We start from the raw sequence: 16767 nt of genomic DNA, 5'->3' as shown, positions 1-16767 counted from the left end.
AACAAACAAACAAAGGGAGGAGAGGGCGCGAGAGAGAGCGAGACGTGTGCGTCTGTGTGTTTATGTGTGTGTGAGACATGTTGGAGGCGGGTTAAAAAACAGACAAAAAAAAAAAACATTTCAGATTTCAGGAGGTGGAATCGCTCTCCAAGGAAACATGTTGTTGTCGGGGGGCACCACAGGGGAGCGAGGGGTTTAAAGGTGGGAGGGGTGGGATCACTGTTGGAGAAGGAGGAGAAGTTCACACAGACACACACACACATACACATGTTGACAACAGTGGAAGAGGAATGCAAACAGACAATGGCGTGACTGTAATTTAGCACTGAATGCCAGAAAGCTCGAAAGTGGAGGGCAGGAATACTAATCGATCCTCGTTACCTTTAAACATCTCGTCTGCACCAATCGCAGAGAAGGTCAGCGCTGGACTCGGGCATTCTGTGGCTCAGGATGACACTCTCGCTTGTTTGTCATCAGGCTGATCTAATTGTCTCCACATTAGAGCCAGGATTCATTTGAGCAAAGTGGATGTTGAAACCAAAGGAACAGTATTTGAAGTAAGTTCCTATTCAACTTTCTTTCATCATCCCTCTGTTAGCAAATATCAATTTTGAACTTTGAGGCTCCGCTCTGCCTCGCTACAGTATTGATTGCCAGGGATCACAACCTGCCCCCCCCCACGCCTCCTCGGACTGTAGGTGAGAGATCTGTGGTCAGTCAGTCCAATTAAAGAGACAAAGAAAAAGGAAAAGAGGGGAAGAAAGAAAGAGGTGGGAATAACTGCAGCTAAAGGCTCCTGAAGGCCCCTCTTGTACCACACCCTGTTCGGCATGAAAGGGGACCCCCCTTTTCTCCCCAAGGCAGCTCAGAAGCAAGAATGTTTTTGAGCATGGGAGGGAAAAGGGGGGAGACTCCCACCCTCCTCTCCACCCTGTCTCTTTCATCACTCTCTGGTATGATTTTTTTTTTTCTGTCTTTTATTCCCCGTCCAAAATCAACCCGCAGACCCATAGACACACGGCACAGCTGCGCACGAGTTCAAAGTACATCTGAACAGATCAAACAATGAGGAGATGATCGCCTATTGACTGTGAGTGAAGGCTGAAGGCAGTGAGCTGCTGATAATGTGTTTTCTCTATGGAGACAGTTTGCTAGCAGGGTAGCTATGGTGAGAGTGGACTCCTCTGTCCTCTGCCAAAACATGCCCACTGGATGGATGTGTGTGTGTTTCCATCCTCTGCTACCTTAATGCGGAGCTCAGAATGATTTCTTCGTTTGTCTCCGCTTCTCTTTTCTCACGGATGACTGCATGAAAGAGAGAGATAGAGAGAGAGACGGAGCTAAGAAAAAGAATAGAGACAAGTGTGGGCTGATGGGAAGGAGTCTGTTAAATTCCATCTGCCCCCCAAAACAGGATGTGGAGACCCCGAGATGTTCCTTAAATATCCCGGCACAATCTGTGCCCTTTGTTAGACAGAGATAACACGACTCGATGAGAACGGAGGCGCTGTCTGTGACTCACTCATATGAAGGGGTTTATTCATAGTTTGTGTGAGTCTGTGTGTGTGTGTGTGTGTGTGTGTGTGTGTGTGTGTGTGTGTGTGTGTGTGTGTGTGTGTGTGTGTGTGTGTGTGTGTGTTAGTTCGCGTGTGAATCCTGCTATGACAGAAAAAGAGGAATATAAAGGAGAGAAAGAAGGAATATGTGTTGTAAAAGACGCTCTGAAAGATGTTGGAGCTAGAAGGAGTGTGTGTGTCTGTGTGTGTGTGGGTGTGTGTATGTGTGACAAAGAGAGACAGAGCGGGAAAGGGTTAGAAAGAGAGAGAGAGAGTGAGAGAGAGAGGTGCAGTGTCTTGTTTTCCCGTGGGTGTACTGCAGTAACATAGTAATCCTCATTAATATTTATCTGCCAGGCAAAGTGGAGAGAATGATTAGCTTGAGAGTGCGTGTTTGTGTGTGTGCAAGCTTGTGTGTGCGGCGTGCACGTCCTCTTGAGTGAACAACCCTTTGTGCACATGTGTGTATAGCATATTACAGCATACAACACATGAACTAGGTCAACTTCGATACTTAAGAGACCTCCAAGTCCTGAAACTTCAAAGGTTTTGTGTCATCATGGGGTTCTCTCTTCGCTCCCGTGCGCAGTTAACTGTATTTTCATTTTAATTATTCCACGCACACATATGAACAAGGGAAGCCCATAGCGTGTGCATACGTTCTCACACATGTAAAGGCAAAAAGAAGCTCCCTGCATTCCTCCCTCTCTCGAGCCACGTTACGTTATGTTATTGATTTTCCTGCTCACACCTCTAACACAATCACATTAAACTAGACTGATCTGAATTGAATTTCAGAGTGGGTCTATACACGTATGTCACTTGTAATATCTGTCAAAGTGAAGGTGGCCTATGTGTGTTTGTGTGTGTGTATCAGAAAATTAAGAAGAGTAGAACGCTTTCTGTGTGTCATACAGACTTTTTACTCACTTTTACATCAGTTTTTGTGAATTTGTGTGCCAGAGTGCCTCAGCTGAGAATGTTCCTGTGAATTTATGGTGCCTGTGACCCATTTCCCTCCACTGCTCTCTCCCTCTCTCTCCCTCTCTCTCTGACTTGCCTGCACTCTAGTATAACACGCCTGAGTGGAGATCAGAGAGTCGGAGGGAAGATTGAGAGATACAGAGAGAGAGAGAGAGAGACGAGGCAGAGAAAGATGAAGATAGGAGAAAGTAAAGAGGGTGGAAGAGAATACTGAAAGCAGGAGATGGAGCCGAGAGAGTGAGGCTCCTGATTTTCCTGTGTCCTGCCTCCTGTATCAAGATTGAGATGTCCTCACGACAGATGAATGTCTGAGAGAAAGAATGAAATAACATGGAGATTATTTCACTGTTTGGTTGTCAAGTCTTGTCCATCACAAGGCTGATTGTAAAATCCCAAACAGTGTCTCTCTGTCTCGTTACTATGGTGATAGCCGGCCAGCTGACACTCCGGTGCTGACTGTTTACATCACAGGGCCTGTACGACCTTTCCCAGGAATCAGCAGGACATTGCGCACACACAGAATCATGGGAACAGTGCACTGTCATACCTAACCTCCCGCCTCCCTCCCTAGCACAACAAATATTTACACCCCTCATAAATTACAGTGGCAGGGAGGTGAACGTCTCCAGCCGAACGCTGATTCATTTCGGAAAAATCACACTATAGGAATGCTACACATTCCTCATGGGTTTCTCAAGACAGCGCTGAGGGGGGCAACACGAGGCCCTGAGATAGAGGGATGGGAAACTGGTGCTGTGGAATGAGGGAGGTTGGACCATGTGGTTTTGGAAATTAAGTTAATTTAAAAAGACGCAAGCTTATTGCATTATTCAGGATTAGGATTTTTTTTTGTGCAATGAAGCTCCTGCAATCCATTCAATTAGCCATCTGTTTTCAATATAGAGTAATAGAGAGAGTAGCACACACTGCGAGAGAGAGAGAGAGGGAAAGAGAGAAAAAAATAGAAAGTGCTCCCATTCCCACGGCATCAATAACAAGTAGTGTTTTCTCATTGTGGAAAAATCAAAAATCAGGGCTACAGGGTGCAACTATTTTGGTCACGCTTGCAAACCCTAACCCTGGCAAGCGCAACTAAGTATTGTCATTGGTGGTGCTAGTGCGCCTGAAATTAAGCAATTTCTTGTTGCATGTGTTGTGATTTAAATAAGGAAAAACATGTATTTCTACCTTTATTCTTGTCAGCAACCTCTGTGTTAAGAAATTAAATGTGTATTTGGGTGCACCTAAATTATTTGGTGCACCTGAATGACAAAATTAGGCGCACCAGTGCAACCAGTGTGAAGAGTTAGTTTGGAGCCCTGAAAATACAATTCCCAATATCTAATTTGTGCTGTATATTAGTTGATTGAATACCAAGGCAGTGACTTACATTCATACTGACATTCATTAATAAGCAAATGGTATGAGCTTCATACAGCAGCACACACACACACACACACACACACACTCACCAGCTCAGCAGTACAAGAGTAACACTTTGCATCAATAAACCCCTCCATGAATCAGAGTAGACTACGGAAGGCCATTTAATCCACCCACAGTCAGATTGGGTTTGGTTGGAAGGCAGAGAATTACTGTACTGTACAGAGTTATTGAATTCTCTATTGATCAAGGCTCTCTGAGGAAAGTGGAAGGAAAGTGGAAAAAAAGGGAATCAGATTGGCTGTAAAAACATCAGATATTTAAGCTTTTTTCTTTTTAGATGTTTATACTGATGTATAAGAAATCCTTCATGACCAAGAAGATCAAGAAAGGTCTGATGGAGCTAGAAAAATAATGTGTCTGTGTTCGATTTAACATTCATATCACACGTACAGTGAGACAGAGAACATTGATCATTTAGGCTGTATTGTTTTAGCAGTGCTGTAAAGCCAAGAGTTTATCACAGGCTGGCAAGGATAAACACACACAGACTGTAGGCTTGGCACAGGTTGTATATGGGGGTTGTATTGCCTCCATGTGGCCATTGTTGCAAATGGGTGTGTGTGAGCAAATGTGAGATAAGCTTCATTGTGGATCTCTTTCTCAAATAAACAATTACAATCTATGTAATCAATCAGCTTTACAAGCATTGCACATTCTGTCAAGTTATAGAGAGTAGCGTACTAGTTGGATATTCTTGAATTTCTTGGAAAATTTAGGTCAGGTCAGGACACTCCAGCCTGGGAAAACTCAGACAGCTCGGAGGGAAAATATCACATTTTTTAAAAACATTCTGGCTAAAGTCCCAGTACTGTAAGAAAGTAGCATTTCCGTGACTTTTGGAGAACAAATAATAGTTTTTCAGCAAAATGGAACTGTATTGAAGTCTGGTTGTGATGTGCATGTGTGTGTCGTCTTCATAGCTTTGGAATGACAGCGTAAATAGTGTCCAGTTGGACCAGGTGTGGGAAAGTGTGTGCAAGCCTGGAAGCACATCCCTCTCCCCTTCAAAAGTGAGATAGAGTGAGTGCTGTCGTCTGTTCTCCTCTCTGACACTCTCCATGTGAGCTGCAGTATGAGAGTGCATACCGCTTTAAAGACAACTAGCAGTCGGGGAGACTCAGAGACCGGCTGCATTTCCTTAGTGGGAATGTTTGTGTTTGTGAGGCTCAGACCAACGGACAGAGGGGGTTTTGCTTAAGCGATGAAACAAGCGAAGGAAAGGAGGGCGGAGGAAGAAGAAGAGAGACAGAGTCAGCAGGGACCACTGGCAGTGTGGGACCGGGACAGAAGGACTAGCAGAGTTTGACCTTGAGGAAGCATCAGACTGCTGAATCCCAGAGAGACTGAGAGGACAGAGGTGGAGAGGAGACAGCCACAGGGTCCTCCTGTCTCTCTGTGTTGTGCCTCTAGAGATGACCCAGTTAATATCAGCTGGAGCTAAGTGGTATCAAGAGGACCATAGAGGCTAATTCCTCTTCATTATCTGAGCCTCTGTGGATTTTACCTGCTTGACTCACCTTTGCGAATAAAGGTTCGTTAGTGTGATACCTGTGGATATCCCGCTGATATCAACCCATATTGCTATACTGTACATACGGGCGGAGGTCTCATCACAGGGAGCTTGTAGTAATGGAGGCCGTCTTGTTGGGTCTAGACGAGGCGGTCTGTACTCGTCAGGGTCTTCTGTGGACCCTCACCTCAACGGCCCTCCGGCGCCTTCGTGTGCATGCCAGGAACCTTCCTGCACCCCTGCATCTATTACACACACACAGGTGTGTTTCTAGGCCACTCTACCAGGTAGGCTGAACTTCACATACACACAAAACAAACTTATGTCTATGCGTTCAAATTTGGCAGTGCCACCTGTGGAGATGGATTCTGGTGTATTGGTATCATCATAAATTAAGGAGCCCGCACTTGTGTCAAGGAGAGGAACTGCAGGCCAGGTACGTCCCTCAGGCAATAGACGGGGGGCAGAGACAGGGGCTCGGGGTTAAACAGGACTGATTTGTGTCATTAAGCAGGGAGGACAGAACTGGGTTAGATGTGTTCAGTGTCCCTGCTGTTAAAATGGGACACATACTGTAAGCTGACATAGTTTTATAACACGCAGCTCAGGTGCACCCGCAGTGTCCTGTCGGGTTCATCTACAGCATAAAAAAACACTGCTTTGTCTTTGGTTGTCGCCTCTGCGTGGAGTTCTTTTGTTGTCGTTGTTGTTGTTGTTGTGCTCAGGATGCAGAGCCTGGACAGGAAGTTGTGTTGCTAGGATAACTGTTAAGGACCGGTAACTAAGCTGTTAAGCCTGTAATTGTTTCTGTGGATATGTGAAAGGGGGATGCTAACACACACAGACACTATTTTATAGGCTGTCTGGTCAGTTACCATGCCTCCATCGCCTTACATGTTTAATCTAACTCCCTGGTAACTTTTGACGAACTAAATGTGTCTGTTTGCTTCCAATGAACAGTTACTCTGGTGGAAGAAATATTTGAATTGTTATATCCAAAGCAACTGTTTCTTTAGGGGTCGTGTGTTTGTCGAGCTGTGATTCAGCAAAATGGTCGATCAGTATTCACTTCACCATGTCTGAATCGGTACTCGGGGCTTTCATGGAGCCATTAGTATTCCCCAAGCGTCTCACCTGCCCTGTATGCAGCTGGCACCACGAGGACAAACCCAACAGGCTCACAGAGAAACTCACCCAGCCTGTTACTAAATAACAAGGCCATACTGTGGTGTATAGCATAAAACCATACAGCATCAATGGAGTCACTTAAATACATGTACATGCACACAGGCTTAAACACACGCCATGTGTCTTTTCCTGTCTTTCTGCTCTAATTCTCTTTTAACTCTCAAGAGGGGAATAAGCTGGATTGTTATTCTAACTTTTGTCTTCAGATGTGTCATTAAGTTTAAGCATCCTGAGGGAGGGCAACACAATCAGAGGAAACTGAAATAATATACCACACCTCTATAAGACAAACCCGTCCCTAACACCCCCTCCTGGTTTAAAAATGTCACTAAAACGCTTCTCAAACAGAGGTCGTTTAACACTTTTCCCAAACATCCTCTGGACATGTGCTTTGATGAGCTGCAGGCAATTTGTCCCCCCGACCTGGACGGGGTGGTACGGTCCAATGTGGAGTTCTTAATAAAGGAGGGGAGTTGCAAAAGCAGGGAAGGAGGGGTCAGTGTGTCACGCTGCAGGACGGGGATATCCCTGGCTCACTACACTGCCTCCCTGCCCGGCTTCCTCTAATACTGTTAATGAGATACCCAGCCTCGCACGACTGGCAGACACAATGGAGAGAGAGCGAGACACAGAGAGAGGACTTAACTGTATCTTTATATTTAATCAACCTGTCTTCACTCCTTTTCCACCTTCTTCTTTCATCCTGATATGATTTCTGCTCCACTGCTCTGACCGAAACCTGTTCCCCAGCGTCTCTTTTTTCCTCTCTGACACTTGCCTTTTTTTCTTCTTAAATTACTTCTTCATCTCTTATTTAACTCTCTACTGTCTTCTCAAGTCTGGCTGAAAAAAACATCCATCACCAGCAGTCCTACATAGTCAATCAGGACACCAGCCCAGATATTTTTCCACACCCCTGTCTTTGACACATATGTCAAGGTGATAATGTTACGCTCAAGGTGCTTTGCATGTTGCGTGAAGCAGAACCCTGTGTGAATGAGGCGTAACATTAAGCAGCAGGCTGCAACATTTATGAAATGTTGTTTGCTCACACAGACATGCTCTTATGTCTCTCGTGAGAGAACGCAGCCGCGTGTTCACACTTTCATACATCAGGCTGGCTATTATTGACTCAACAGCTTCCAGTCACACATTTTCCTCTGGTGGTATGACCCTTTAAATAGGGTTAGTACCGACAGGCGTGTGAGGGCCATGCTCTGCTATGCTGTTAGACAGTGGCTCAGGGTAATTGTTTGTCATTTCTCATGTTGCATTCCTTTCACATTGATTTCACAGCCCAGTGGCCAGAGTAAAATGTTGCCATTTTGTATTTCTGCTAACCAAGGATACGTTAAATTTTATACGTGTCACACTTGTCATATCGATATCTCTACAATACATGTTTTTTCACGTCCAAATTACGTGTTTATTAGTATTTTCATGGGAATGGGAATGGCAGCCAAGTCAGTTTCAACATTTGTGAGCTTGAAATCACTGGATATTTTTAACAATTAATTTAACAACAAGGATTGTCAGAACATTTTCTAGCTGTGTCAGTAGCAACTAAACGTAATATTTTTGACAAGACATCAGAAAATTTACCTTGTTAGTGGCACCAAAATCAGATATTCTTTTCCTAACCCTAACCAAATGGCTTTTGTACCTACATCTAACCAAACCATAAGCACAGCATTGTCACAACATAAAACCATATCTGAACCAAAACCATAGCCATGGTTTGCAGAAAAGTACATTGAGGGTTATTGTGGCGATTGGGTTGGAATTCATCTGTGCGCATTGTATCTTTTCTCCTCTCATTTTCCTCCCAGCAGCCCCCCTTTCTTACAACCCCATCCCACAGGCAGGATATCCTGCATGGGGAAGAAGCAGGGGTAAGGACTATAGCAAACACAGGTGCTTGGACTTCCCCTGAGTTGCAAAAAAAGTCTAATTTACCTGAAATCCCCACTGAAGACTTACTACAAGCAGTCATTTTGTTCTGAGGAATGTGAAGTGACAGTTTGAGGAGCAAAACTCATCTGCCGTGTGTTTAACATCCCTGTAGATTGCTTCAGGCTTGACAAGATAAACATCCTAGATACGCCAAGTTTATTTCCTGTTACAGTGCCTGCTAATAACAGAAGCTGTCAGGAAGCTGCTTCTCCTAGATGTCAACTAAACTAAGAAGCTGTTTACTAACAGCGAGATTCCACTGAAAAGTTCTATACATATTTAAAATCTCGTATTATGTCACACATCTGTCATACATATTCATTAATTCACTGCTCTGTTACTGTAGCTTGTGTGCTGTGCCGCTGCATCATATTTAGGAGTAAAACCCAGGCCGGTTTACTCCCACTGAACTCATCTGGTCCCGTTTCCTGTGAGAATAGCTCTGTCACTGATCATATTCCTTTCCCACTGACGAGTCCCAGCCCTTTATGATACGAAGCAGAGACACAACAGCAGCACAACTCTAAAATAACCAGGATACACAATCCTCCCTCTGTCTACGGTTGGTTCATTTGAGCCTGTTCAGTTACTTCTTTTGTTTGTGGTCTGATAAGCTGTGGGCGCTCACTCAATCCATGCTGTTTCAAGCAAGTGGATTTCTTGGAAGCACAGTCCGCTGTCATTGCCAGCAGCTCCCCTGAATCAGGACATGACTATACTCGGTTCAGTTTGTTAAGTCTCTTTCACTCTCATGTTCAATTTATCGTCCACTTGTTCTCATTTTCCAGATGTCAATAAATAGACTTATGACAGGCAGGCAAATATCCAGAAAAGGGAAATCTGCGTGTCCTTGCTAATTCCCTGCCTCATTCCTTTTTTTCCCCTGTTTTCCAGCCAAGTAATTATTGGATAGAGGATAGAGGTTGAACTTGTGACATCCTACTGAGGAATTTTGATCACTATCCCTGTCTGGCAGCCATCTTTGTTCTCAATGCCAAAGTCAGGATCTGCATGTGAGAAAAATCCTTTCCCAGAACCGACACAGAGATGTTTGGCGATGGGAGGGGGGAGAAGGCCAGAACGGACATTGTCTCAAAATTTTCCAGCGCTTTGTTTATTTATTTTTTTTGTAATTTTCTAATTTGTTTGCAACTAGCCGGAGGCATGTTTGTGTTTGATACCCTTGCATAGGCGAACACACTCACACACACAAACACCCCTGTGCAGATTCTGTTGGTGGTTGAAGCCGTTTACAGTGTCTCCCTGGGGATAAGGTCTTATTTGCATAGTTCGTCTGGAAAACATTTCCACTGCTCCATTCCCAGGTTTATCAAATACCCACTGTGTGAGTGTAAATGTGTGTGTGAAAGAGAAAAAGGAAGAGGGGGTAAGGCCTGGTGATGAACTTAAGTAAAGGGTTCCTGTAGGAATTCATCAACAGTTCAACCATGGGAAACAATTTTCCCACCACTCATCTAAATCATAAATCATGATCAAAATTGTATCTGTCATTCATATTTTGTTGATTTAAATGCGTTTGAAGAGTCTCTTGGCGATTTGCAGTCTTGTCACATGTTAAACATTTAAAGCGTGACACCCCTCCTCCCTCATGTGCCATGTCATTTAGTGCACCATAAGCTTCTTAGCTATGCCAGAATCTAATTTCTCTGGTAATGTGAGAATCTGGCACACTATTTGACAGGACATGGGTGCTCACTTGATTAATTACAGACATTCACATGCTCACACACTCACTTCCACACAGGCGTACCACGCAGGCATCCCAAAGACCTTGTCTTTCTCTGATTCAATTAACACATTCTCGAAGCTAAGTAACCGAATAGGTTGATGACTCGCAGCCAGATTTACATATATGATGAGTACCAGTGACAGGCATATTGGACCTTCTTCCTCACGTGTTAAACGTTGTGAAACGATTGCTGTTTGGTTAGGTTTAAGTACCAAAATTACTCGGCTAGGTTTAGGAAGAGATCATGTTTTAGGTTTAGTTAGAGATTAGGTTTAGTTACGTTAACGTTACATTATGAACATAAGTAAACTAAGTAATATACGTAAGTTTAAATAACTGTCCACATGGGACACCAACAGCAGTCTCCTGGGTGAAAGTACTGTTTGCTCAACCAGTCCATCCCAACCCAGCCTTCTCCATTTGCAGACTTTGTCGCTCTTATTCTACGATACCTGACTTCCTCCTTTGCTTCCCTCACAATTACTATGACCACTAAATGTCGCCACCTAGTCACCTTAAACATGGGTCATACTAAGCTGCTTGCACAGACATCCTACAAGATTGTTTTTCTGGTAAAGAAGGGCAGGATTTACAGCATACTGTTAAACAAAAACACCATGGTATAAACGAAAACACCATGGTATTTATACATTTCCAGCAATGCTGCCAGGGGAATCACATATTAGTGTTGCATGACACACAAAAAATATCAAATGAAACAAGCCTTACTGATAGCGTTTGGGATTTCATATAAAACCCAAATATAAACACTTTTCCAGATATCAGTTGCCATGTTGGAGACTATTTCGATGTTAAAAATGATAAAACGCACTGGCTAGTCTTGTTGGTGTTATTGGGCTATGGTTGAGGGGCCTACTTGATAAATCTGGTTTATATCCCTCTAAATCCTCTAAGTGTGTCTGAGTTGGGGCCAGCGTCACATCTGGGTGGCCAAAGCAGACCTGAGATAAGGTTTTTGGAGGTGGCCTTCTTCTATAGGGTGAAGTGATGGTGGTTTAAGTGTGGCATTAGTGATGGGGATATACGGGCTTATAATGTTTTAAATTCAGAGGTTAGGGCCTTAGTATAGAATGGTAATCCCGGAGGATTACTAGGGGAATCTGGTGAATATCTGAGGAAATCCCTCTCTGGGACTCTCAGATCCCCTGTTTGCATGGATATTATATCCTCTAACATTGTGTCCACATGTGTTTACCGAACAATGTTTAAAGTTTTGTGTGTGTCTTGACTTTTAGAGACAAGTGAGAAAATATATTTTCCTCCAAACCAAAACATTCAAACTTCATAGTTTAGAACTAGAGCCGTGAAGATACAGTCATGTTAGTGTTGAATCAGAGTGGAAAATGTGATGGGAGCTTAGTCACTGATTTCCCATGGTCCTTTAGGGAGGCATGGCCAGCCACTGAACTATGTTTAATAAGTCATATCAGTCATCATTTTGAGATAAATGTTAAAGCTTGAGGACTAAATATTGGCTCTCATTAAATTTTACGATTGGTTCTTTAATACCGTAAATGCCATCAAAGTCTCCGTCTCTCTCAAGTATCTACACCTGTAGGCTCAATTATGTATGCATACATTGGACACACAAAACTGCAGAAAGACGTGCGCACGCTCGGAAAGGCACCACAACTCTCTCTTGCCTGCTTCTTTTCTTTTGTATTTGTGTGTGTGTGTGTGTGTGTGTGTGTGTGTGTGTGTGAATTTCAAGATATTTTTTACGGACCATAAACAAGCTTTTGACAAATAATTCAACCACTAAAGCTAAAAAATGAACCCAGCTGTCATCCGTAACTGTGGCACATGATTGATCAGGTGTTTTTATTTATTGAGCAAAAGCTTTCCACCCTCTACCTTCAGATTCTGGCTCACCCCGAGGCAAAATGGCCAAATGGAAGACATTCAATACCTTTACAATGACGGGATTCCCTTTGGACAAGAGGAATTGCACACACACACACACACACACAGACCACACAAACTTGCCAAAGGGCTCTCCCTGCAGATGAGCTGGGTCATTTTTCATTACCCTGGCTCAGAGGAATCAAGTGTGTAGTAATGGAGCACAGTCACATTGAGCCAAAGCTATGGAGGGATAAATCCCGACTGTGGTGCACAGTGGAGGCAGAGCAGACTGGCTGCAGGACAGCGCCCGTGGAGGGGCATATAGCTCTTTTTCACACCTCTATTCGTCATTAGAATACCTCAGACTGGATCCCGGGGGAAGATGAGAGGAAGGTCTGAGGCTGTATCGTCTCCTCCTCTCTCTCCATTTCTTCTGTTTCCTTTATTATGTTGCCTCTATTTGTCTGCCTACCTCACCTCCATCGTATTCCCACTCTCTGTCCTTCCTCTCTGCTTTACCCTTTTCAGACTCTTCCCATGTGAATCTCGTGCCTCACTTCCCTACTGTCGGAGTGTGTGTTTGTGTTTCTCCTCTATATACCTGTCCCTATACGGTTCTTGCACAGAAGCCCTCTTACGTCACCTGAGCCAGTATAGCCTAAGGCAGATCAAGAGGAGGTATGATGAGGAAGTGGTGAAGGTGGTGGGGGGGTTGTCTTTGTGAAGTTGTGAGTGTGGGTTGACTTTATGGAAGGAAGGATTCCCTTGTCTTTTCCATCCAGGGATCACGATTCTACTGTCAGCTGGATTCAATCACTTATTTTTTTTTTAGGGAAACCTATCTTGCATTCTTGCATTTTTCCTTGAAGCTTATACCCCTGGGTCATCCCTTTGCCTCTTACAGTGTCTTAACGTTGTCTTACAGTGCCTCCTCCTCCTCCAAGTGCCCTACATTTCTGGCGGGGTGCGTGCTAGATCTCCTGGAAAGTTGTCATGACAACTTTTGTTTGCATCTTAGGTTGGAGAGCACGGGGGAGTGAGGCTGGTCAGACGTTCATGTGGGTGTGCGCCTCTGTGTGCATGTGTGTGTTTGACAGCGCAGGCTGTGTCCGTGCCACTCAGTGCCTCTAAAACCGAAGACTTATTACATGAATGGAAGCTCACCAAGCTCCTGTAAAGCCGGTGCCTTGAACGATGTCACTCTGCATCTCCCTAATTAGCCTGGAGGGTCTTTGGAGCCCCTGAAGGACACACACACACACACACACAAGAGCAAAATTAGCAAAGAACAGAGAGGATTTGGGTGCTTTTTTACCCAAACCCCCTTTCTCCTCTCCCCCGCTGTTCTGGTCTCTGGAGGCAAGTAGAATACATTAGGACTGCAACACACACACACACACACACACACACACACACACACACAGGAGTTTGCAGACAGGACTGTTTAATATTCAGCATGCTAAACGATTAGAGCGTTTGGTATTCTATCCAGTCACCGGACAGGGGATAGAGGCCACTGGAGTTCAACCGCTCTGCAGTACACAGTGCCCTTGAGTTTAGGCCACAAGCTGTGTGTGTGTGTGTGTGTCGGTGTGTGTGTTTGTTTATGAGAAACTCAAAGAGACAGAGAAGAAGCAACAGAGAGATAAAGAAAGGTCAGGAATGAAAACTCATCAATCAAGGTTCAATGGGTTTCTAAAAGACACACACACACATACACACACACACACACACATACACACTGGATAAATGTATATATAGGACACTATTAGCAGTGCAGAACCTAACACCCGACTCTACGTCACTTTGTCTTTCTGCATGCACTGCCAGCAGTATCAGTGAACACAGGGTCACTCAGGTCTACGGTGATTTCTCACTGTGTAAATTATAGATGAAGAGAGGAGGTGTAGGGGTAAAAGATCCTTCCCTTAGGAATGACTCACAGACACACACACAGGCACACTGACAACCCAGATCCTTGCAGATCAACCCCCATGATCTGTTAGACTGTGTTTCATTGAGATAAAAGTCCCAAAGACATGACATCACTCGTGCCGATTTGGTCCTGAACTGCTCTGCTCTTCTTGTTAGGCAGTCGGCGCTCTGGCTCCCCCTCTCGCCCCTATCACTTCGTCCTGCTCTGTCTCCCCTCAGAAGCTGCTTTAGTTACTGAATCACCTCCGATCCATTTCATTCAAAACAGAGCAGATGTATGGCCCACACACACCGAGATAATACACACAGACACACGAGCGTTGTGTTTATGATGGCTTTATCCACCGAGTGCTCTCTTTGGACCGGAATTTAAGGAATGTTCTAACAGTGTCAGCAAAGGGCAAAGCTGACCAGACTGAAAGAAGGGGAATCATAGGCCAGGGACGAAAGGCGGCTTGTCCTTTCTTTGGAAAATAGGCAAAGCAGAATTACCCATTTTGGCTATTTTGAATACAGCTCATCCCCATAAAAAGGCAAAAGGAAATGTAGAGGTCAGCATCAAGTGCAAATACATTCAAATTGCTGGTAGCATGCAAGAAGTGACTTGTTTTTATCACACTGTGCCCATGAAAGGCTTTTATTTACTGGGGGTTAGCAAGGGGAACGTTTGGTGTGGTCCCGTTTTAGAAGTTTCTGTATTAAATATAACTTCAGGCTACATATGAGTGAATGTGCGCACGTATACATGTATTTAAAAACAGGTTTTTTTTAGCTACATAATTAAAAACAGAGTACATTGTCAATTAATTTAGGGAGAGGAAGATAAGGAGACAAATTAGTAAAGAAGAAGTGTCTGGACATGAAATGAGTGCCTAAACAGAGATTAGAAGGATCCATTAGCAGTCTTTTGTATGGCTGTGTTCCTAGATGGCAGCCACGAAATAGACTCACTTTACAGCACAAGATGACACTTCACACTGTTACGGTAATGACAGTTATGCTGGATAATCCTCAAAACAGTATTTTTTATATCAGGCAAGAGACAATATGACCTCTCAATGGAAAAGAATGAAAAGAAGAATGTTATACTATCAGGAATGTATCTAGAACAAGGTGAGGCTGTCTGTGTTATGACTCCAAGGCATATTCAAATTTACCACAGCAATACAAAATGGTTTTCCTCATGCCTTCCAGTGTTATCTTTGCCTCTTGTCGTCACTCTGTCGCTTCTGCAAAGTGCAAAAAACCACTGGCTCAAATTTAGCATATTATTTAGACAACCTTTCATGTTATGTTTTGTCAATGAATATATGACAAGCTATCTCTGTTGCATGCCATCCTTTCTAAAGACCTTTGAAGACTTTTAAGATTGATTACTTTTAATAGGAAAGAGTCCCAATGTTTGTCATGAGACTTGAATGAATGGTGCCTGCTCACTATGTGAAGAAGCACCTCAGCCCGTTGTGTTTCTGGCGGTGACGAATACATGCTGAATGCCAGCTGTTGAGAAGTTGCGAGGGAGTCAGAGGAAGTTTTACACATGCACTAGCCTGAAAGTCTTTTGCCACAACCCCCTATGAATGGTGGAGTCTTTCATTGTCTAATATAAGTTAATCCAACAAAAACACGCTACTACTACAGTGCATGATAATTTTCCAATCAGCCTTAAATGCACCATCTGCAAATTTAGTAGCAACAGCAAACATACAGTAAATTTATGTCCTTTATCTCCTTGATTTTATTTTAATTAACATTTTAGGGAGCTGCAAGAATCCTGACATACCTATTTATATATGATAGCAAGCTATAGATGTGCAGTGATGATCTAAGAAGCAATTTTTGTACATTTTCTGGGAAAGCATGAGAAAAGAGACTATCTTTACAGTTCATCAGGAATATGGTGAAGTTGAACTGAGGCAAAGACAGATTTTTGTGGACTTTTTTGTGACAACTAAAGTTCGAATCACATGCAATCTAACATAAAAAGCGTTATTCCTGATGTCTTCATTGTGTCTACTGAGACACCTCGGGGCAGTGTTCCCAGTGAAAGTGCCTATGTAGTATTTTAAACTCATAGACATCGCCATCTGTCAGTTCTAGTGAAGGTTGAGTAGAAATGTGGGGAAACATCTCCTGAAACAATGAGAAACAATTTTGGTAAAGTCTGGGAATGGAGCTTGGTAGTAAAATGAGAACAAAGCAGAGTTGGCTACAGAAATATCTCCAGCTTGTTTGAAGTGCCAGTGTGTTTCTGATTTTAAAAAACGCCCTAACTGGAACCACATTTCAGTCCCAAAGAAAGTCACTCACGGGCAGGGAGGGTGGAGCTCGCAGACACACACACACACACACACACACTTGAACAAACAAAACAGATCTCTCCCGGTCAGTCGTTTCTCTAGACATTCCTGGCTGCCTTTCCCTGACCCTCCCTGCTCCGTCTGCCACTACAAGAAGCACTGGACAGAGAAGAAGACGGGATTTGGCCCTGCTATTATTTTTCCATCAGGTTTTCAATAACCCATTCAACTGAAACTGTAGGGTACGGAGGGCTCCAGAGTATGTTGTGCTGAATCTCG

At 43.8% G+C, this 16767-nt stretch overlaps 1 protein-coding gene across 15 annotated transcripts in view; it reads left to right on the top strand.

Moving 5' to 3' along the window:
• The window catches only part of frmd4a (FERM domain containing 4A), a 106622-nt gene that overhangs the window by 50503 nt on the left and 39352 nt on the right, over positions 1-16767 (top strand). For 2 of the 15 annotated variants that reach the window (XM_084363663.1, XM_084363653.1), the window contains exon 1: positions 5161-5783. The exons of 7 other annotated variants lie outside the window; for them this stretch is intronic. In XM_084363663.1, the coding sequence (XP_084219789.1) occupies positions 5616-5783 (168 nt within the window). In that variant the 5' untranslated portion in view covers positions 5161-5615. Of the gene's footprint in view, positions 1-5159; positions 5784-16767 lie in introns of those variants that run through there. 6 more of the 15 variants (XM_084363665.1, XM_084363662.1, XM_084363661.1 and 3 more) reach the window with 5 other exon arrangements.

This window comes from Pagrus pagrus (genome assembly GCF_965226575.1).
Source record: "Pagrus pagrus genome assembly, chromosome: 10".
In the NCBI taxonomy this organism is placed as follows: Eukaryota; Metazoa; Chordata; class Actinopteri; order Spariformes; family Sparidae; genus Pagrus; species Pagrus pagrus.
This window is presented reverse-complemented; position numbering and strand designations above follow the sequence as displayed.